This window comes from Miscanthus floridulus, chromosome 1 (assembly GCF_019320115.1).
Source record: "Miscanthus floridulus cultivar M001 chromosome 1, ASM1932011v1, whole genome shotgun sequence".
NCBI lineage: Eukaryota > Viridiplantae > Streptophyta > Magnoliopsida > Poales > Poaceae > Miscanthus > Miscanthus floridulus.
Window position 1 is genome coordinate 48415009 of NC_089580.1, and position 23496 is coordinate 48438504.

The 23496-nt window shown below is 43.2% G+C and overlaps 1 protein-coding gene across 1 annotated transcript; it reads left to right on the forward strand.

Moving 5' to 3' along the window:
- Positions 1-78: 78 nt before the first annotated feature.
- On the forward strand, positions 79-22011 carry LOC136483008 (uncharacterized). The gene is made up of 2 exons (XM_066480141.1): positions 79-254; positions 21936-22011. The coding sequence occupies exons 1-2, from the start codon at positions 79-81 to the stop codon at positions 22009-22011; spliced, it is 252 nt and encodes an 83-aa protein (XP_066336238.1).
- The last annotated feature ends 1485 nt before the right edge of the window (positions 22012-23496 follow it).

A 23496-nucleotide genomic window follows, 5' to 3' on the forward strand; every position in this document is an offset into this window, starting at 1 on the left:
GCACCATCCATCTATTTCTTCCCGGAGCCTCGCCGCCGGCACCGATGAGAAGGTTCGATTCGGGGAAAGAGCAGGAGAATGGGTGAGTTCGACGACTACTTGGCGCGGGCGTACAGAGGCGACTCCGGGGTCCCGCACTCCGACCCACAGCGCCTCGTTTCCACCTGGACGGGCGCCTTCGCCCTCGGCGGCGCGGCCTGCGTCCATCACCACGCCTCCCCGCTCGCCTCTCACCTCAAGTCCCTACCCACCAGGTGAGCTTTCGCATCCACGCACGCGTGCGCTTAGAGTTTGTTCCAATTCTCCTGATCTTGCTTGCGGTTCAGACCATGTTGATACCAGGGATTGCAATTTATCACTAGATACATATGATTGGGCCTAGTCCTGCATGTACGTGCGATTAATGTGATATGTTGAGCTAGTTATGGATGAGATGTGTGTGTTCTTAAACCAGCAATGCAATTGCCATTGTAAAGGTTATGTGAATTTAGTATATTGACCAGGCAACTAGACTAAATACCTCTTAAACCCGTTATGTTTGGACCAGAAAATTTCTTTGTTGGGCATACTCTGTGTCTAAAACTGCTTTTAGTCTACAATGGATCAAGAGACTTATCCATTGGAGATATCTTGAGGGGCTGGCCCATGGTACATTATGGACCTTTCCGTTTCTGTAAACTTGACATTGCTGAAAACTTTTAAAACCAGACTTTATATGCAAAACAACAAAATATTCATATCCTGATCTTGTGTAACTACCACCAATCCACTACTTTGTGATCATCCAAAGATAAGGCAACACCATGGTATATTGTCATGATACACTTCCCCTAACCATTTTGGTTTGTCAGTGAATTGTTGTTTATGCATAATCACACTTTTGTGTGAATATCAAATAAATATACTATGTGCGTGCGTGGCCAAATTTAATCAGACCTAGAAAGTTCAGCATCGATCCTTAATCCCTTTCTGATACCAAACATGCAGATTTGTTTTGAGGGTGCATAATATTTCTAATGGGTTTATTGTGCTTCGTCTATGCTACTTAAATTCTATTTTCGGATGGGAAGACGATGGGTGTAACACCATAAAATTTGCTTTTTTTGAAATAGGGTTAAAAAATTACTTTGGTATTTTTGTGCTCATGAAATATAGGAAATAAGAATTTTTCATTAAATTAAAATTCATCATAAGGAGTAGAAACATGGATGTGCATACATGCCGGTGCATTTGATCTATTGTAATGAGTGGTTGAATCCAAAATTCAAAATGAATTTAAAATGCTTTTGAAATTGACTTTGAAGTAAAAGAAAAAAATTAGAAGATAAAAGAATTTAAAAGTTGTAAAGTTTATTTTTGAAAGCCTACCAAAATTGTCCATTTTGATTTGAATTGAAAAGTATATTTGAAACTATACTTGAATTTGGATTTGAAAATATGTTTAAGAAAAATAGAAAAGGAATTCCTTATTTTTCCCTCTCCTTACATGGCATTTGGCCCGTTCGGCCTTGTTTCCCCAGCGGCCCATCTCCTCTTCTCTCGCGAAGCCCAGGAGCGCCGTGTCGCCCGCTCCCGTTCTCGAGCCGGCTGTAATAGAACCGACCAATTATACGAAATTAAGTAAGAAAATCATCCGCCAGGGCAGACGATTTAGCAAACTTAAGCCCGTATAACCCGGTAGTCCGTGAAATCACGAGGGATTTCAAACCAACTTCCATTCCAGCCAAGATCGTAATAAGTTTAGCAGTCACCATCACATATTACATAAAAGTTCACAATCTCAGATACATCAGAGTTTCAACATAGTTATTACAAACCAGTTCGAATAAAAGTAGCGGAAGTCATTTGTTCAAACCACAGACACACTCACGCGGAGTTTAAATATAGTGCCAGCGAATGATCATCTCCAACAAAAGCATCAGATGAGACGTAAGGAATGACCATGCCCATGGTCCTAAGCATCACCCATCGCAGGATAAAGGCAGTTGATACAGTAGCCGTAATACATCTGCCCATCTGCAACAAGTGGGAATAAAACCCTGAGTACGAAAAGGTACTCAGCTAGACTTACCCGACATAACCAAAAATAAATGACACCAAGGATTATGAAGGGCTTTATAGTAGGATATCTGACTCATTTGCAAAAAAAGAAGCATTTTTAACATTTCAAGAACTTTTCGAAAAGCATTATTGCCAAGTTAATTATTATTAACATGTCGACTAGATTTGCACCTATACTAGAGTAAACATGTGATTAATCAGATAATGATAACCAATGATCATTAAACAACTTTCATACTGTCATATTCATTATAATTGTCCAAGTGTTCCATAACATTTACTACGATGAAGTAACTCAAGTCAAGTGCTCACTATCCAGGAGCGATGGCGATTCGAATCGATTCCTAACCAGCTGGTGATTTATTCCTTACACAAACCTTACTCACCCGCTAAAGTGAGATATTGATCACCGAGTCAACTTTCCAGGAATCTCGAGTTTGCCAGGAACCACATGTACCTAGGGGCCGACCGACTGCACTTTGGTCTTATCATCCCGCCCCTGTGTCCTACCACACCTGCTCCGGCACAGTGCGTTGCGGGCAATCTACTTGGCCCGAAAAATCTCCCAGCTTCGCGGTTGGAAGGTACTTTATCCGGCCAGCTAAATGTAAGGCATGCGTTCAATATGACTCGAGGCCCAACAACGGTCGGTCCTTAATCGACACAGACGGAAAGCACTATAGTCTAAAACTCTGCAAGTCTCCGTCCGGTCTCAACTTCATTTAACACTTAGTTATACCATGACTTCATAGTCATCCAAGCAGATCCAGGTAACCACCTATAGCTCGCAGGTGACAGGAAATTACCCGACTTCTACCAGTCTAAGCCAGCTAAGCATTGACTCGACTGCGGATACCTGGGTAACAAGGATATAGTATAACAAAGGTAGACAAGGTATAATGCAGCAACGGTTTCAAACAACTCCTGAACGTAATGCATCAATTAAAGTAAAGCATTTAATTAAATAATTACAAACTAAGAGAAAAATGCTCCGGGGCTTGCCTCTCTCAAAGGAGCTCGGACGGTGATCGGGGCACTCCGGAAGTTTCTCAACGTCCTCCTCGCCGGCTTCTAGCACTTCCTGTGGCTGCACCTCGAACTGCTCCTCGGGCTCCTCGGGTATGATGACTGGGTTCTCGGTTTGCGATCCTGTATGATGCAATGTGCGTAAGTGCTTATGCAATCGATGCATCGAAAGAGATGAATGTAATGGATATGTTTAAATGCAAGGTAGTCAACATCATCCAAGAAAATATACTACAAGCATATGTCATCTATTGTATTCTCTTCTACTACCAATATGTTTAAGTCAACACACCTTATCAAATACTTCAAAGATACACCAAAGCTATTATTATTAACTAATCTTGTATTAAAGAGGATTATTTTATTTCCTTTTAAATTGGGGCTACAACAGCAATCTATATTTCTGGTGCTTATAAAAATCTGAGAAAATTACAGTAGCATGGTACTACTCTAATTAGACTACCATCAGATTTTCATGGTGTTTGAATGAGTGGATTAGCCTACACAAAAATAACAAGCTATGACATGATTTCGTACATGAAAATACTTTGTACTGTGAAAAGTGTCAAACAACAGAATTAATATTTTTCCTAGGTTCTTCATAGCATACAATGACTGTACAAAAATTATCACATGCATGTTTTATACAAAGTTTGCTCTCTAGCAAAATAACAAAAATCAGCCATTAAAGGTACTTGAACTACACCTCCAAAGTTTTCCATAGCAAATGCATGAAACATATTTTTCCTAGGAAGTACATGACATAAGAAGATTAACAAACTTGAAATCATATTTTTCTACAGACTATAGATTTTTCTACATATTTTTCAAGTTATCAACAATATCCATGATTAAATAAAATCCTACAGAAAAGTATCCCAAAAATGACATGCAATAATTTTCCCAAGTAGATCTGGTGATAAGGAACCTAGCAAAATTTGTTTTAACAAATTTGGAGCAAATTTGAGTACCCAAACATTTTTCAAACCATTTCAAATTTCAAATAATAAAGAATAAATTGAAACCATTTATTCAAACGCTACTGGGCCAGCCCGAACGGCTTAGGCGGCCCACGACTGTGCGCACACATGGCCCAGAACGGCGCAGCCCAGCTCCGGCTTCCTCTCAGCAGCGACGACTGGCAAATGGGACCCACGCGTCAGCGAGAGAAAACAGGGGACGGAGGGAGACGACGGCGCGGCAGCCGCGAAATTCACCGACGGCGAGTTCTCCGGCGAACCCGACGGCACCGGCGTGCTCACCTAGGCCTCCCGCATCCATAGCACCCCTAAAGCTAGACTCTAGTGGACTCCCGGGATGCCGGCCATGGTCCACGGCGGCTCGGCCATGGCGCACGGTGGTGCTCCGGCGAACCTCGACGGTGGGTGGCCATACAAGGCGCGCGTAAGCTCTTGGTAAACAAGACGGACCTTCCTATTCTACGGCTAGCGGCTACGGTGAAGCAGTCAGGCGGGACCGCGTGTGATCACCGGCGGCGACCATGGTGGCCATGCCACGGTGGTGCATGGCTCGGCAATGTCGCTCACCTACAGCTTGGCTGGCTCCGTGAGGGCGCTGACGAGGTCCGTGAGGCGATGGCGGAGCTACGGTTTGGATGGTGGTGGCTGTGGCACCGCGGCGAGCTCGAGCGAGCTCGGCGGAGCTGATGGCGTTGGCGGTGCGTTGCGGCTGCGAATGGGGAAGGCAAGGAGGGGGGGAATGAGGGCAGAGCGCGTGCGGAGGGCAGTAGGGCGCGCTCCTCTTCAAGCCAGCCAGCGCGCTGCGTGGTCAGGGCGAGCCGAGCGCGTGGCGGACACGCGGCGGCCACCATCTGATCTCGGTCGCCCATGAACTGACTGAAGCCAGAACACTGTAGCTCGATTCAGAGAGCAAGGAACTGACTGACAGCGTGAAATGATGGTGCTCTATCTCCTAATCCGTCGATCGTTAGCGAAATAATTCAAAACAAAAGTTGTACACCTACATGTCAGCTACAAAACTCATTTAGAGATCAATGTCTAATTCACAAAGGATAGAGAGTAAAATCATGCCAAAGTCATGTTCAAGAAACTGAAAACTGGAGTTTATACTTAGAAATTTCTAAGTGTTGAACTCAACCCAATTTCTGACTTGTGGGACCATTTTGAGCATGTTGTGCACATTTTCATGACTTGGTCACAAAATACTTTTTGTTCCTTATGTAATTTGCTACAACTTTGTTTTAGGTTGCTTAGACATGCAAACATTCTAAGTGGTACTTTTTGAACAGTCAAACCAAAGAGTCCTAGGGTCAAAACAAGTCAACCCATGACCTGGAAACTTAATTAGGCAAAATGATCAACATGAACATTGCTCCTAATGACTTTCTAAGCATAGCTAAGATGTTTAACAATGTATTTAGCCATACCACACATTGGTCATACAGAAATCAAGCACTAAAGGTATGAAACGATGAAAAACAATTGAAATGATACTTTTGTTTCATAGTCATGTTTCACATGTTTCAAGTGATATATGCTCATGAATGGATGAATGATGCTCATGTTCATGGAATGTAAGTGCAATTAGGCAAGCCTAACACCAGGGGTGTTACAGCCCTCCCCCCTTATAAAAATCTCGTCCCGAGATTTGGGTTACGAACCATTTGTTATAAAAATCTTCATAAGCTTTTTGTAGATACTCTCCTATTTCCCAAGTTGCATCTCCCTCATCATGATGATCCCACTGTATCTTGTATGTTTTCACCACACTATTCCGAGTAGCACGCTCCTTAGTGTCTAACACTCAGACTGGTTGTTCATGATACACCAAATCTGATTTGAGTTGGATACCTCGAGGTTCTATTCTTTCCTCTGGAACACGCAAACATTTCTTAAGATATGATACATGGAAAACTAGGAAAACGATGCTCATTGTCTTAGGTAACTCTAACTTGTAGGCTACTGGACCTCTTCATTCTAAGATCTTGTATGGTCCTACGAATCTCACGGCAAGCTTTCTTCGAATTCCAAACCTTTTCTTCTTCATTGGCGTGACTTTCAGATAAACATAGTCACCAACTTCAAACATAAGGGGTCTCCTTCTTTTGTCTGCATAGCTTTTCTAATGTGATTGAGTAGCTTTCATATTCTGCTGAATAATATAAACTTTCTTCTCGGCTTCTTCTACAAAGTCAATGCCATAATACCTTCTATCACCAGGCTCGACCCAATTCAATGGTGTTCTACATTTTCTACCATATAAAGTTTTGAATGGGGCCATCTTGATGCTTTCTTGGTAACTATTATTATAAGAAAACTCAGCTAATGGTAACCATGACTCCCATGATCCCTTAGAAGACAATACATAGGCTCTTAACATATCCTCTAAAACAGCGTTTACTCGTTCAGTCTGACCATCTGTCTGAGGATGATAAGCAGTACTATGAATCAAACTAGTTCCTAAGCCTTTGTGTAAATGTTCTCAAAAGTGAGCCGTGAACTGTGAGCCTCTATCAGATACTATGGTCTTTGGTATACCATGCAACCTCACAATTTTTGTGATATACTTCTCGGCATATTGAGGTGGTCGATAATCTATTTTGACCGGCAAGAAATGAGCGGACTTGGTAAGACGGTCCACAATTACCCAAATCGAATCATGTCCTTTTTGAGTAGTGGGCAAACCCATGATAAAATCCATACTGATATCGTCCCACTTCCAACTAGGGACTGATAAGGGTTGCAACATACCAGCAGGTTTCATGTGAATGGCTTTCACTCGACAACATGTGTCACATCTGACAACATAAGCTGTAATTTCTTTCTTTATTTTGGTCCACCAATAGCGAGATCTTAGTTCTTGATACATCTTACTACTTCCGGGATGGATAGATAGCTTAGAAAGGTGAGCTTCATCCATGAGTTTATTCCTAAGCTCTCGATCCTTGGGAACCACAAGACGGTTGTCAAACCACAACACGCCCTGTTCATCCACTTTAAAGTATTGAGATGACTTTTCTTTTATTTTCTTTTTGATGTGGAATATCCCCTTATTGGTTTTCTGGCCTTCTATTATCTTACTTTCTAAGGAGCAACTAATCTGAATACTATGTAACACAGCAGGATGCATTAGATCGAACCCATCTTCAAGTAATGGCTGCATATTCAAGAAATGTGACTTTCTGCTCAAAGCATCTGCCACTACATTGGCTTTACCAGGATGATATTGCACATTCAAGTTGTAATCCTTTATCAATTCCAACCATCTACGCTGTCTCATGTTTAGCTCTGGTTGGGTAAAGATATACTTAAGACTCTTGTGATCCGTAAAAATATTGCACACATTACCAAGTAGATAATGTCTCCAAATTTTTAGGGCGTGCACAACTATAGCAAGTTCAAGATCATGTGTTGGATAGTTGACCTCGTGCTTTCTCAATTTACGTGATGCATAAGCAATGACTCTCCTTTCTTGCATAAGAACATAGCCCAATCCAGTCTTCGATGCGTCGCAAAACACATCAAATGGTTTCTCGATATCTGGTTGCGCTAGAACAGGAGCAGTGGTCAACAGTTTCCGCAACGTGTGGAAAGCTGCTTCACACTCCTCTGTCCACACAAATTTGTGATCCTTCTATAGGAGGCTTGTCATTGGTTTGGCGATCTTCGAGAAATCTAGTATAAAGCGACGGTAATAACCGACTAGTCCTAAGAAACTTCTAATCTCAGGAACTGTGGTCGGTGCTTTCCAATTCATAACTTCTCGCACCTTACTTGGATCGACTGAAACTCCATTCTCTGACAGAATGTGACCAAGAAAAGGAACTTCCTTCAACCAGAATTCGCATTTGCTAAACTTAGCATACAATTGATGATCTCTAAGTCTGGTCAAGACAGTTCTCAGATGCTCTTCATAATCTTTCTCGTTCTCGGAGTACACCAGAATGTCATCGATGAACACTACCACAAATTTATCCAATTCTGGCATGAAAACTGTATTCAGCAAAAACATAAAGTATGCAGGAGCATTTGTCAAGCCAAAAGACATGACAAGATACTCATACAATCCGTATCTGGTGGAAAATGCAGTTTTTGGTATATCCTGTGGCCAAATCTTGATCTGATGATAACCGGATCTCAAATCTATTTTTGAGAACACCTTGGCCTTGGATAATTGGTCAAACAGAACATTAATATGTGGCAAGGGATATTTATTCTTGATGGTCACAGCATTGAGTGGCCTATAATCTACGCACATTCTCAATGTGCCCTCTTTCTTCTTCTTCACAAACAAAGCGGGACATCCCCATTCAGACTTGCTTGACCGAATAAACCCTTTTTTTGATAATTCTTCTAATTGCTTCTTTAGCTCAGCTAACTCATCTGGAGGCATCCGATAGGGTCTCCTTGAAATCGGAGCTGTTCCGGGGACTAGCTCAATTCCAAACTCAATCTCCCTATTTGGTGGAAGACCAGGTAGCTCATCCGGGAATACATCCAGGAATTCACACACTACCAGAATCTGATGAATAGGAATGACTGCCGTAGCACATATAACACTTATCAGGTCTGTTCTCCGAGGCAATGGTACTTGAAAAGTACCCTCACCTAGGGGATCCTTAAGGGTAAGTACTCAACTTTCAGTATCTATGACTGCTCCCCAATCCTTCATCTAATTCATCCCTATAATGACATCCAAGACTAACCCAGGCATAACTATCAAGTTCACTCGGAACTTCCTGCTACCTAATTCAAGGGTTGCCCCTCGAACCATCCAGTTGGTCAAAACATCAGCCCCTGCTGAACTTATACGGTACCCATAACCCAATTCGGTGCATAGTTGTCCATGTTTCTGTGCAAATGATTGACTCATAAAAGAATGCGATGATCCAGAATCAAATAGAACAACCGTAGGGTTTTCGTTGATAGGAAACTTACCAGCAGTGACGGGCTCTCCCTCAGGAATTTCATCCACTGTTGTACTATGCACTCTAGCATTATAAGTCTGCTGCTTCTTCTTAGGCGAGTACGGACAAAACCTTGAGAAATGGCCAGGTTGATCACAGTTATAGCAAGGTCCTCTCACTGTCCCGGCAGATCCCACAGCTCCCTTGGAACTGCCTTGTACCGTGGTTGCGGCTGCTTTGTTGGGCTGTACTGCCATCTTGTACGGCTTTTGAGGTCCACAGAAATTCTGACTTCTTGGCTGAGGTGGCCTGAACCTAGCGCCAGGAGCCCAGGGGCGATATGGGGGACGACCTCCCATAGGGGCTCTAGCTTGAGACGGCCTACCTTCAAAGGCTCTCTTACGTGTCTTAGCTGCGGTGCTGGCGTTGTTATTCTTCTCCTGCTTCAGATAGTCGCTGATGAAGTCATTGAATCTGACGTGGTTGTTGGTACCAACATGCTTCATCATTTTTGGAAAGGTCATCGTGACAGGGCCTAGACACTAGCGCAAGGCAACTAGCCTACTCCTTAGGTCCATCATCGGGATCGGAGACGTCACCATCGCCTCTAGGTGAAACTGCAGGCTCGTCCTGGTTGTCGTCATCGATGTCCATGCCAGCGGCGTCTGGTGGAGCATATGGGCCAACCCCATTGTAGAGTGTGTGAAACTTCTCGTGCAGGTAGCCATTGTATTCCTCTAGCTCATCGACCCTCTGCAGCAGAAGGTTTCTTGCGTTCCAGGCTTCATTCCTTTCCTAAACCAACTGTCCAATCATGCGGTCTGCATTGTTGTTGGCTTGAGTCAACGTATGCACTCGCTGCATAGCTCTATCACCTCTCTCAACCGCCTGATCTCGCTGTAAGTTCATATCAACCAACTGCTCCTGCAAGCTAGCTATAGCATGTGCCTGTCTCTTCTTCTGCTTCTTTCCTTTTAGCTTATCCTCACTACGCAAGCCAGTCAAAGTCCAGTAGGTACTCTCAAGACCTTCATATGCTCTGATGGCGACGAACATAGCACTCATTGCCTAGTTGTCGCTAGCCTGTCCTTCAGCTGGACCTCTGACCAATGCACTTCCTTGAGGCTGAACCCAAATGGCATCACGAGGATCATCCATAGGAAAAGTACTAGCTAGAGCTGCTGCAAGCTCACTAGGAAATCTGCTCATAATGTCCCTGATGACACGGAAGGCTGCTCCCTCTGCACCCTCAGCTGGAGTGCGACCCTCAAACTCCAAATGCCAACCATCCCAATCTGGAGCATCACCGAGAGCAGGAACCGTGATCTCCACCACTGCAAGTCCATCCTCTGCTAACTGGCTCTCATTCCAAGAGTACACTGGCTCTTGACCCTCTGGGTACCCCACATCATGGAGCACTCTCCAAAGCAAAGTTGGCATGCCAAACTCACTCAAGAAGGTGTCCGTGGTGCGGTGCTCCCTCAGGGCCAACGGACGTCGAGGTGCTCTTCCTCCGGTGGAATTACGGGCGGTCTGCTTCGTGTGGGCCATCTGTAGCAAAAGTTCTTTTATTATCTCAGGGAAAACATATTTTAGGTGATACAACTTTTATCAAATGAGATAATCCATTTATAAGGGGAGGAATGCATGACATGAATGAAATGCACAAGTAACATGATGTATGTACGTGCCGTATGTTCTCACAAACTTAGGAAATAAATAATTTCTAACGACGAATTCGGTGGCATACAACGATCTCTCAATGCGTAGCTAATACGTTCTATACGATAGCATTGTTATGTACCTACAGAAGATTCATTTCAGCCCAATTCCCCAATGAATGCATAAAAGCAGTAAAGTTTTATCTACATGCTCTACACGAATCCCCAGATACGTGTACAACGGTAGTAACTACCCGAATCATCGTCCTATTGATGGCATCGCCTCAACAGACGGAAGACCCATACATGAGATACCTTGGTAAAACATGCGTAGAACATGTAATTACTCCAGCATCATATAAGCATTCACCCTAGATCGGTGGTGTATCCGATCATGCTCTCACAACTCACACTTACCGACGCGTAGAGGCAAATGATCCATTCATTACCACTCAAACAAGTGGCACTCATACAATAGCACGCCGTATGAGCGACGAAAGAGAAATATGATGCAAGAACCCCAAGTCAGTACTTAATTAAGCCACCTAAAGTCCTTAACTAGGCATAAAGGATATGATCACTGGCACACTTTATAGTTTTAAAATCACGTTTTCCAAATGTCTTTTTGTTTTAAATACACTTGTGAACAGTAACATGCTAAACCATGCTCTGATACCAGCTGTAACAGAACCGACCAATTATACGAAATTAAGTAAGAAAATCATCCGCCAGGGCAGACGATTTAGCAAACTTAAGCCCGTATAACCTGGTAGTCCGTGAAATCACGAGGGATTTCAAACCAACTTCCATTCCAGCCAAGATCGTAATAAGTTTAGCAGTCACCATCATATATTACATAAAAGTTCACAATCTCAGATACATCAGAGTTTCAACATAGTTATTACAAACCAGTTTGAATAAAAGTAGCGGAAGTCATTTGTTCAAACCACACACACACTCACGCGGAGTTTAAATATAGTGCCAACGAATGATCATCTCCAACAAAAGCATCAGATGAGACGTAAGGAATGACTATGCCCATGGTCCTAAGCATCATCCATCGCAGGATAAAGGCAGTTGATACAGTAGCCGTAATACATCTGCCCATCTGCAACAAGTGGGAATAAAACCCTGAGTACGAGAAGGTACTCAGCTAGACTTACCCGACATAACCGAAAATAAATGACACCAAGGATTATGAAGGGCTTTATAGTAGGGTAGCTGACTCATTTGCAAAAAAAGAAGCATTTTTAATATTTCAAGAACTTTTCGAAAAGCATTATTGCCAAGTTAATTATTATTAACCCATCGACTAGATTTGCACCTATACTAGAGTAAATATGTGATTAATCAGATAATGATAACCAATGATCATTAAACAACTTTCATACTGTCATATTCATTATAACTGTCCAAGTGTTCCATAACATTTACTACGATGAAGTAACTCAAGTCAAGTGCTCACTATCCAGGAGCGATGGTGATTCGAATCGATTCCTAACCAGCTGGTGATTTATTCCTTACACAAACCTCACTCACCCGCTAAAGTGAGATATTGATCACCGAGTCAACTTTCCAGGAATCTCGAGTTTGCCAGGAACCACATGTACCCGGGGGCCGACCGACTGCACTTTGGTCTTATCATCCCGCCCCCGTGTCCTACCACACCTGCTCTGGCACAGTGCATTGCGGGCAATCTACTCGGCCCGAAAAATCTTCTAGCTTCGCGGTCGGAAGGTACTTTATCCGGCCAGCTAAATGTAAGGCATGCGTTCAACATGACTCGAGGCCCAACAATGGTCGTTCCTTAATCGACACAGACGGAAAGCACTATAGTCCAAAACTCTGCAAGTCTCCGTCCGGTCTCAACTTCATTTAACACTTAGTTATACCATGACTTCATAGTCATCCAAGCAGATCCAGGTAACCACCTATAGCTCACAGGTGATAGGAAATCACCCAACTTCTACCGGTCTAAGCCAGCTAAGCATTGACTCGACTGCGGATACTCGGGTAACAAGGATATAGTATAACAAAGGTAGACAAGGTATAATGCAGCAACAGTTTCAAACAACTCCTGAACGTAATGCATCAATTAAAGTAAAGCATTTAATTAAATAATTGCAAACCGGGAGAAAATGCTCCGGGGCTTGCCTCTCTCGAAGGAGCTCGGACGGTGATCGGGGCACTCTGGAAGTTCCTCAACGTCCTCCTCGTCGGCTTCTGGCACTTCCTGCGGCTGCACCTCGAATTGCTCCTCAGGCTCCTCGAGTATGATGACTGGGTTCTCGGTTTGCGATCCTGTATGATGCAATGTGCGTAAGTGCTTATGCAATCGATGCATCGAAGGAGATGAATACAATGGATATGTTTAAATACAAGGTTGTCAACATCATCCAAGAAAATATACTACAAGCACATGTCATCTACTGCATTCTCTTCTACTACCAATATGTTTAAGTCAACACACCTTATCAAACGCTTCAAAGATACACCAAAGCTATTATTATTAACTAATCTTGTATTAAAGAGGATTATTTTATTTCCTTTTAAATTGGGGCTACAACAACAATCTATATTTCTGGTGCTTATAAAAATCTAAGAAAATTACAGTAGCATGGTACTACTCTAATTAGACTACCATCAGATTTTCATGGTGTTTGAATGAGTGGATTAGCCTACACAAAAATAACAAGCTATGACATGATTTTGTACATGAAAATACTTTGTACTATGAAAAGTGTCAAACAATAGAATTAATATTTTTCCTAGGTTCTTCATAGCATACAATGACTGTATAAAAATTATCACATGCATGTTTTATACAAAGTTTGCTCTCTAGCAAAATAACAAAAATCAGCCATTAAAGGTACTTGAACTACACCTCCAAAGTTTTCCACAGCAAATGCATGAAACATATTTTTCCTAGGAAGTACATGACATAAGAAGATTAACAAACTTGAAATCATATTTTTTTGTAGACTATAGATTTTTCTACATATTTTTCAAGTTATCAGCAATATCCATGATTAAATAAAATCCTACAGAAAAGTATCCCAAAAATGACATGCAATAATTTTCCCAAGTAGATCTGGTGATAAGGAACCTAGCAAAATTTGTTTCAACAAATTTGGAGCAAATTTGAGTACCCAAATATTTTTTAAACCATTTCAAATTTCAAATAATAAAGAATAAATTGAAACCATTTATTCAAACGCTACTGGGCCAGCCCGAACAGCTTAGGCGGCCCACGACTGTGCGCACACACGGCCCAGAACGGCGCAACCCAGCTCTGGCTTCCTCTCAGCAGCGACGACTGGCAAATGGGACCCACGTGTTAGCGAGAGAAAATAGGGGACGGAGGGAGACGACGGCGTGGCAGCCACGAAATTCGCCGACGGCGAGTTCTCCGGCGAACCCGACGGCACCGGCGTGCTCACCTAGGCCTCCCGCATCCATAGCACCCCTAAAGCTAGACTCTAGTGGACTCCCGGGATGCCGGCCATGGTCCACGGTGGCTCGGCCATGGCGCACGGTGGTGCTCCGGCGAACCCCGACGGTGGGTGGCCATACAAGGCGCGCGTAAGCTCTTGGTAAACAAGACGGACCTTCCTATGCTACGGCTAGTGGCTACGGTGAAGCGGTCAGGCGGGACCGCGTGCGATCACCGGCGGCGACCATGGTGGCCATGCCGCGGTGGTGCACGGCTCGGCAATGTCGCTCACCTATAGCTTGGCTGGCTCCGTGAGGGCGCTGACGAGGTCCGTGAGGCGATGGCGGAGCTACGGTTTGGATGGTGGTGGCTGTGGCGCCACGGCGAGCTCGAGCGAGCTTGGCGGAGCTGATGGCGTTGGCGGTGCGCTGCGGCTGCGAATGGGGAAGGCAAGGAGGGGGGAATGAGGGCAGAGCGTGTGCGGAGGACAGCAGGGCGCGCTCCTCTTCAAGCCAGCCAGCGCGCTGCGTGGTCAGGGCGAGCCAAGCGCATGGTGGACACACGGTGGCCACCATCTGATCTCGGTCAGCCATGAACTGACTGAAGCCAGAACACTGTAGCTCGATTCAGAGAGTAAGGAACTGACTGACAGCACGAAATGATGGTGCTCTATCTCCTAATCCATCAATCGTTAGCGAAATAATTCAAAACAAAAGTTGTACACCTACATGTCAGCTACAAAACTCATTTAGAGATCAATGTCTAATTCGCAAAGGACAAAGAGTAAAATCATGCCAAAGTCATGTTCAAGAAACTGAAAACTGGAGTTTATACTTAGAAATTTCTAAGTGTTGAACTCAACCCAATTTCTGACTTGTGGGACCATTTTGAGCATGTTGTGCATATTTTCATAATTTGGTCACAAAATACTTTTTGTTCCTTATGTAATTTGCTACAACTTTGTTTTAGGTTGCTCAGACATGCAAACATTCTAAGTGGTACTTTTTGAACAGTCAAACCAAAGAGTCCTAGGGTCAAAACAAGTAAACCCATGACCTGGAAACTTAATTAGGCAAAATGATCAACATGAACATTGCTCCTAATGACTTTCTAAGCATAGCTAAGATGTTTAACAATGTATTTAGCCATACCACACATTGGTCATATAGAAATCAAGCACTAAAGGTATGAAATGATGAAAAACAATTGAAATGATACTTTTGTTTCATAGTCATGTTTCACATGTTTCAAGTGATATATGCTCATGAATGGATGAATGATGCTCATGTTCATGGAATGTAAGTGCAATTAGGCAAGCCTAACACCAGGGGTGTTACACTGGCCCAAGCGTTTTCCCGTCTCTGGCTTCCAGCCCACAGCAGCAGAAGCCATCGTGCGTGCTTTTCTTTCGCTCCCTCTTACGCTAATAGCTTGGCCCCACCTGTCAGCGCCATCATCTACCTCAGGCTCTTCCCCGACCCAGACTCTACCCGGACTCCATCGTCGCCCCGTCTTCGCCGTTTGTCATGCGCCTCAAGCTGCCGAGCCCCCATAAATAGCGGCCTGTGCTGCTCCGCCCTCGCCTAGACCTATCCTGAACCCTAATCGCCGCAGCCGCCGCCTCGCTCAAGCTTTGCCGCGCGTCGCAACCCTAGCCCATCGCCGCCGAGCGCATCTCATCGATGTCGTGCGTCGCCGTTGCATCGAACTGCTCTGCGGCCTTCACATCTTGGTAAGGAAGCCCTTGTGCTTTGTTTTTGCCCTCTATTTTTCCTTCTCTATCCGCGCGCCATTGCCAGAGTTCTCGAGCCGCAAGATAGCGCGTGCCGCCATCACCATCCATCCCCTGCTTCAACCAATACCCCCAATGAGGTCGCAAGCTCGAGCTATGCACCCCGGTGTTTTTCCCGAGCTGTTTCGTGGTCTCTAGGGCCCTAGCCGTGTGCGCCGATGAGGTGCTCATCGTCGGCCATGGCCTCCACCGCGTCGCCTTCCTATTTTGGCCGGCGTATCCCATCCAACCGTTTCTAGCCGTCCAATCTGAGATCAACGGCCTAGATTAGAAGATACCCCTTCGCTGGCCTTTTTGCTAAAGATACCCCGAGTTTTTATGAAATCAACCCGCAGTCCACCCTCTGTTGAAAATAATTCAATCAATGCCTCTAGTTTTTATGTTTTGACCCCTGTGTTTTTCCAAAAATGACGCCCAGTCCACAGGACTGTCTCAATTCGGTTTTAATTATTTTTAATATGAAATTGATTTCAAAATATTTACAGAATTGCCATTGATCTTATTTTATGCGTAGTTTCTCAGTTTTAACTCCGATTTGACCCGTTCAATTAGGTCTGTGATTCCATAATCTAAGTGTTCAAACTACTATTAGATATGTTTTCAACTTTTAAAATTCGAGGTTAGGTTTAATCTATTATTTTATTAAAGAAAATCTTGTTTAATTCATATCTTCTACGTTTTAGCTCTAATTTGATCTATTCGAGTTGCGTTAGATTTATTGCAACGAGATCTATGCTTAGTAACAATGTTTATCATGACACTATTTCTAGAATTTCATGGTTTAAATCCTAACCTGAATAATAATTATGCAACTGGATTTCATAAATAAAATATGATTTGTTTTACTTTAGTTTTATAATTCAAATCTAAATTTGACTTAATTCAATTTATATTATTTATAAAGTATCTTATATATATGAATTTATATAGTTAAAATAAATAAAGACTATAGTTTTTCCCCACGTATAAAGTAAATCTTTTGGTAGTTGTATCTTTTTCGTTATAGCTCCGATTAGTGTGCCCCTCGCGGCTGTGTGCTCGTAGCGATGCGTAGAATCGTGTTTAAACTCTTTTACTTATTTTTCTATGATTGGTGTATTGTTCTAATATAGATGTAATTATATGCTATGCATGCATGTTTATGGATGTTTGTGTAGTGTTCTACGATTATGTCTAGTTGATGAGATATACGTGGTGATCAAGAAGAAGAAGAACATTGAAGATTAAAGCTTATTGAAGGATCGGTGTTTAAGGCAAATATAGCATAGGATCTTTCTTGTTGTCCTATTCACCTTAATATCATTTTAATTATATGCATATGCTACCTTGATTTCCAATAAGGATTCCCTAGTACTTTGTACCTTGTGCCTTGATACCTATGGGGTATTGCATTGGGTAGTATTATGTTAGTGCTCAACTACAACCATGATCTTGTATCTTGGCTAATGGTATATGCAATAAACACTAAAAGATGATTTTTAGCAACATGGAAAAAGGGGGCTAGAGCATTGAGGTGTTTTTATGGTGCTCTAGATTTCTCTCCCTAAAGACTTATCTGTAAGTGATCATCCGGGACTTACAGTACAACTATGAGGGCTACATGGCTCTGGTTTTAGCTTAGTATGAGGACCTTTTCTAGCTTGTTAGAGGTTATCTTTATTGGCGTAAGAATGGCTTGACGAATCGGGTATAGGACAACATCTACTCTTATGTGTATAGCCGTGATGGAATTGTGCCATTCGACAGGAGTTCCTACATCTGTTTACCGAGTGAATCTAATGGCCCTAACTTATTAGACGAACCTTTGAAAGGCTTCATAGTGAACCCTGCCGACCTTCCTTGGTAGTGGGTCAAGAGGCTGATCACCTCGGGCGAAAGGGTGAATCACAACTCACAGTGAAAGTGTACAACCTCTGCAGAGTGTAAAACTGGTATATCAGCCGTGCTCACAGTCACGAGCGGCCTTGGAACCCTTACGGAATAGATGATGAACACTGATGATACTGATGATAAAGATGCTCACTAATGATTACTGTTTATGCTATTCATTATTCATGTTTATCTAATCATGTGTTTATATGGACTTGTGAATAAACTTGTTGCCACCCAATTGCTAAAAGATGACTTATTAAAAGCTAATCGCAGTTAAACCAGTGTTAGCCTTTTGAGCCTAATGAACTCCATGATATATTTGTTGAGTACGACATGTACTTACGCTTGCTTTATTTTTCACATATTTGAAAAAAATCCCGGATGGGTACCAGATTGCTAGAGTTTGGAGGAATTAGCCTTGTGATCAACCAGTCAGTTGTCCCTGTGGAATTGGAGTCTTCACTCGAAGATCGAAGTTGTCTTTCCGCCGTTTGCTATCTAAGGTTATATTCTTTATACTAAGTATGTTATATTTTGAGCATTGTTTATTGATATTACCCTTATTTGTAACTATATGTGAGATTTGACTTTCTGGACTCACATATGGCGTGTATCTGGTTTTGTTCTTAAAACCGGGTGCTACAGTGGGGTGGGGCCCTATTGTTAATTTGAGCTAAATTAAATATGTGTGAAAAAAGAAAGTAACAAAGTCGATGTGGCAGAGCAACACAGTGCTTGTAAAGGATTAAGACATGGTCAAGTGCTTTAGATATTTATGCCTATTAAGCACAAGATGTCTCATTCTGTGGCCCTTGAGGGATAGAGAAATTATGAAGATCTGCTTCATACTTTTTTCCGTGAGTAAGCTGCTAGATAAATATAATCAACAGTTGCCAATCCAAATCACTTTTTTTTGGCTTTTGATCAATGATCCCTGCAAGGCTCCAATTGACAATATGAATATGGTGGTCTATGTAGTGCAGCACCCTCCCAAAGTTCAAAAAAATCTTGACATGATAGATGTACGGTGTACTCCCCAACATGTAATTCCATCTCAGATGTGCACAACAACACACTGAAATTGTACATCACCATTTTGTTTGTACATTTATTTTTTCTTAAACAAATTATGGAGGTTTGGTTAAAATCTAATTTTTTTTTTCTAAGGTAAATTGGTTTTGTACATCTTTTATCTTGACAAATATGAATGGAGATGGTGAGAACCGTCATCTAGTTGGTTATGAAGCATCAGGCATGGCCAGATCGAGTAGCCTATGTGTCTTCCAATATATCTCTTCTTGGCTGTCTTTCCTTGCACCTCTTTGTTACCAAGTACTGCCATATGAAGCTCCTTTTGGCTTTTCAAGCCTGCATCCCATAGGGGTCTGTTAGCAGCTCGTGCCGGTGGTCCCCTCAGGGTCACCATGCCCTGGAAACTCAAAGAAAGGGCAATCAGAACTTGCCCTCCCTGCAATGCATAGCGAAAAATGGCCACAAACCCACCAATCCTAGTCATTAATTGTCGAAGGGGAGCTACCAATGTGTTTTATGCGGTTTATGCAATACTAGTTTCACCAGCTCTGGCTGTGTCTCCTTCCATGACCTCACTTGACTGCCCGAAAGTCAGTGGTGGATGCAAGATAGAAATTTATGGGTGGGGTGCCACCTCTCCCTCCTGCCCCTCCTCTTCGTTAAAGCACCAGCTGGTAGGCACACGTTCCCCCTCCTTTTATAGTGTGAAGTCTGTACGATGTCCACTTCTGTGGAATTTGAAAATTGATTCTGTTGATGTGTGTGCGTATTACACTTTACGAGGCGCACTACTTTGTGGGACACCACTTCTATAGCAAATGCTCTCATTTGACGCTTTTGTGGACTGTGGAAGCAGCGGTGGGCTGAATCTTTCTGCTTGGGTTGATAGTACACCTCCACAGTCTGTAGAAAGGTATATAATTGCATGAAGTATGTGACATCCTTGGCGAGGATGTGCTGGCTGATGATCTCTGTTGGGCCGAACACTAGACCAGCCCAGTCACTACTGCAATCAGCCTTGGGATTGCCAGATCAGTCATCAAATTTGTCGGATTCCAATCATGATAGTAGAATCACAGTGTGCTTAGGCCTAAGGGTGGGAATCAAGCAAAAAAGACCAAGTCTAGCTCGTGGACCCCACTAAACTGAGGGTCTATTCACCAGGATTATCTAAATGCATATTCATTGCCTCTTGCATGCTCATGCAAATTGCCAAAGAGGAATATTGTCCACCAGCTAGACTAGGTTTTGGCCATGTCCTTCAGCAAATTTCGCGATTGGGTGGTGTCCAACAATTTTTGCCTATATGTTGAGGGAGGCAACAGAGATGGGCTTAATTCCAAGTTAACGATGTTCAGTGAGAGCTTTGGTAATTTGCGGTCTACTATGCGTCATGTTTGTCCACATTGCCAGCCTGCTCTAGATTGATATCCCCACAGGTTGTGCAGACCATTTATGTTCTGCCGAACCATAGTGTTTGTCCCACAAATAGAAACAAGCAGATCTCTTCCACATTGTGTACTGGCCATTTATTGTCAGTGCGACAGACAGTGAAGTAAGTGGCAAAGGTGATTAATCGTTGTAAGTGAACTATGACGACATTTTCCAGTATGTATTTGTTGGCGCTCTGTGTACTTACCAACCAGCATTGGTTACCTGAAGAGGAAGGTGTTGATCACTTGATTGAGGCCTGGGGTATCATGGTCATTTCCTCTCCTTAATCTGTCCTAAAAATCCTATAAATGGTTACATTTATGGATGGAAGAAGTACGATCAGGCTTTGCTTTATGATGACTGCCGACCACCAATTATATTTATCAGTATCTAACAAAACTTGTTCATTATGTGTTGCATTGAGGCGCACACTGAAAAACTTGTTCATTATGTGTTGCATTGAGGCGCACACTGAAAAACTTGTTCATTATGATCTGTCAACAATTACAGTGGCATATTTGACTACTAAATATTAAATGTTGTGTAGGCTCTTAAAAATGAGCTTAAAGTTTAGGAAGAAATGAACAAACCAAGGCCGTTTTTAGTTTCCTCCTTTATTAATGCAGCTGAAGCAAAAAATGACTTTCAATTGGAACGGAAGAGAATAGATATTTTGTCTTGTTTTTTTAGCGTAAAATACAGTAGGGGAGGCGCCCACTGTAGAGATTTATTAGAAAAAAAGGAGGCACTGTACAAAAGGGAGGCTTTACCCAAGCCAAAACACGCAAGGAGACCTGCGAAACTATGAGAGGGAATCTATACAGAGGAGGAACTCATTACGTTTGTTTTCACAAAATCTACAAGCCTGCAATCAGTCACTCATTTGCACATTGATTCGAAAATCACATGGCCAGTTATGCAAAACCACCCAGAACTGTTGTTAGTATAGGTCAATGGCAAACTTGACCATGAGTCTTTCTTGCAGTGCTGGCTGCATTACTGGAGTTTGGTATCATTGGACTCTTGACACTGTTCAATCAAATATATAAATGTTTGCTGCGGTGCACGGACGTTTAGGAAGCTTGCATACTGATACTCCAATATGCCGAACACCTGTATTCCTCCTAACTTAACTGTTATTGTTAAAATGAAAACCAGAATATTAGTAGATTAACCAATAGAACTACCGTATTAACTTTTTAATGTTTAAATGGAGAAATTAGAAAAAATGGTTCTCACGATTTCACTATAAATTATTTTTCACCAGTAGCATATCTATAAATTTTGCATGGTTTTACATAATCTTCTGCCACGGAGCTGCCATGTTTATAGATTGTTTGGATAATCTGTTCTGGATTTCAATCTAACGCTCGCAAGTTTTATGGCACCCATCAAATTTAGGCATATGCTCTGAGTCTTATGTGTTGGGATTCAAATGTTATTTTCATCAATCTGAATTTGCTAAGATTTTGGGGTCATCCATCCTTTTCATTCTTACTTTCTTATTGAATGAGTCGTTTGTCATTCTTTATTTTCAACTGTTCTAGTGTTATCCTTAGCATTTGAGATGCATGAACTATTGTCCTTTTCCTCATTGTGAACGAATGGTATTTTTTTTATAAAATCTGTCTCGATGTTATGGCTGTATGACTGTATTTATGGAATCCCATTTATTAGCATTCCGTGTTTCTCCTTGCCCAATACAAGTTGATTGACATATGAAACCATTTATCTCAGCTGGCAAGACATGACATTGGTGCTTGATCAAAAGCGCTGGAAGAAAATTCTTGAGAAGAAGCAACAGAAAGCTTAAGGTGGGCCGATTTCTCCTGTCATATTAGGGTAAGTTGATGCACATGCTCACACTTATGTTTAAGTCAATGTGGTACACTTTTTATCATATGATGACAGTCGATACCAATCATGTCATGTCTGTTAGCCCACTGGATCACCGGCTCAGGTGAGTCGACCACTCACCAGTCTTGCCGAGCACGACAGACGTTGTCCGACCACACACTATGGTCAGAGGTAGAAGAAAAAGGGAGAATAGAACACACACGGTTGAAGCACCAGCGTTGGCCGGAGCTCTGTATAGGAGATGGCAAATCTGAACTCTCTTTGTTGAGTTGTTGTGGCAAACTATATATAGGAGATGGTGAAACGGTGTGCTTGTACTGTGTGTGTATGCTCTGTTTAGATTTGCCATCTCCTATACAGGGCTCCGGCCAACGCTGGTGCTTGTACTGTGTGTGTATGCTCTGTTCTCCTTCTTCTTCTACCTCTAGCCATAGTGTGTGTGTTCGGACAACGCTTGTTCGTGGTCGGCTTAGCTAGTAGGTGCTCGGCAACACTAGCGGGTGCTCGGCAACACTGGTGAGTGGTCAACTCACCTGAGCTGGTGATCCTGTGGGCTAACAAGTGGTATCATGTAGACTAACAAGTGGTATCGGAGCCGTACAAGCGCCATCGCCGGACTAACCGCTGGCGATAACGAACGGTTCGGAGATGGGCGACAGCAGTGGTACTACTGTGGCTGCCCAGCCACGACCGGAGGTCGTTGTTCTCACGGTGCGGGAGGTTAGCGGCACCAGTTGGCCGACGCTGACTCGCAATAACTATGAAGAGTGGTCGGTGACCATGAAGGTCAAGCTCAGAGCCCGACGGCTCTGGAATGTTATTGACAAGGGCACCGACAATGAGGAAGATGATATGTCAGCGTTGGAGGCTATCATTGTTGCTGTACCGATGGAGTACAGGGAGCCATTGGGGGTGAAGAGCTCGGCTAAGGAGGCATGGGTGGCTATTGCGGCGATGCGCGTCGGTTTCGACCGCGCAAAGAAGGCGACGGCCCAGCTTCTGAAGTAGGAGTACGCCAACCTCAAGTTCAAGGATGGTAAAACGATGGAGGACTTCTCCCTCTGCCTGCAGACGCTCATCGGCAAGCTGAAGAGCCACGGCGTCACCATCGACAAAGAGGAGGCGGTCTCCAAGTACCTCCACTCCGAGCCGGCAAAGTACATCCAGATCGCTCTCTCTATAGAGATGATGCTGGACTTGTCCACCCTTACCATTGAGGATGTGATAGACCGTCTACGGGCGGTGGACGAGCGCCTGGAGCAGGCGACAGCAACGAAGGACAGCGGCAAACTACTGCTGACAGAAGAGGAGTGGGCTGCTCGGAGGAACTCCGGGAAGGTAGCCTCCTCCAACCACAGTGGCGATGGCAAGCGCCGTGGCAAGGCTTCTTTAGAGAAGAAGAAGCAGGTCGACCCCAACACCTGTCGGCGCTGCGGGAAGA

Coding starts and splice junctions, on each gene's coding strand:
- LOC136483008 (XM_066480141.1), top strand. CDS start 79: ATGGGTGAGTTCGACGACTACTTGGCGCGGGCGTACAGAGGCGACTCC. Junction 255..21,935: donor CTCAAGTCCCTACCCACCAG/GTGAGCTTTCGC, acceptor CATTTATCTCAG/CTGGCAAGACATGACATTGG.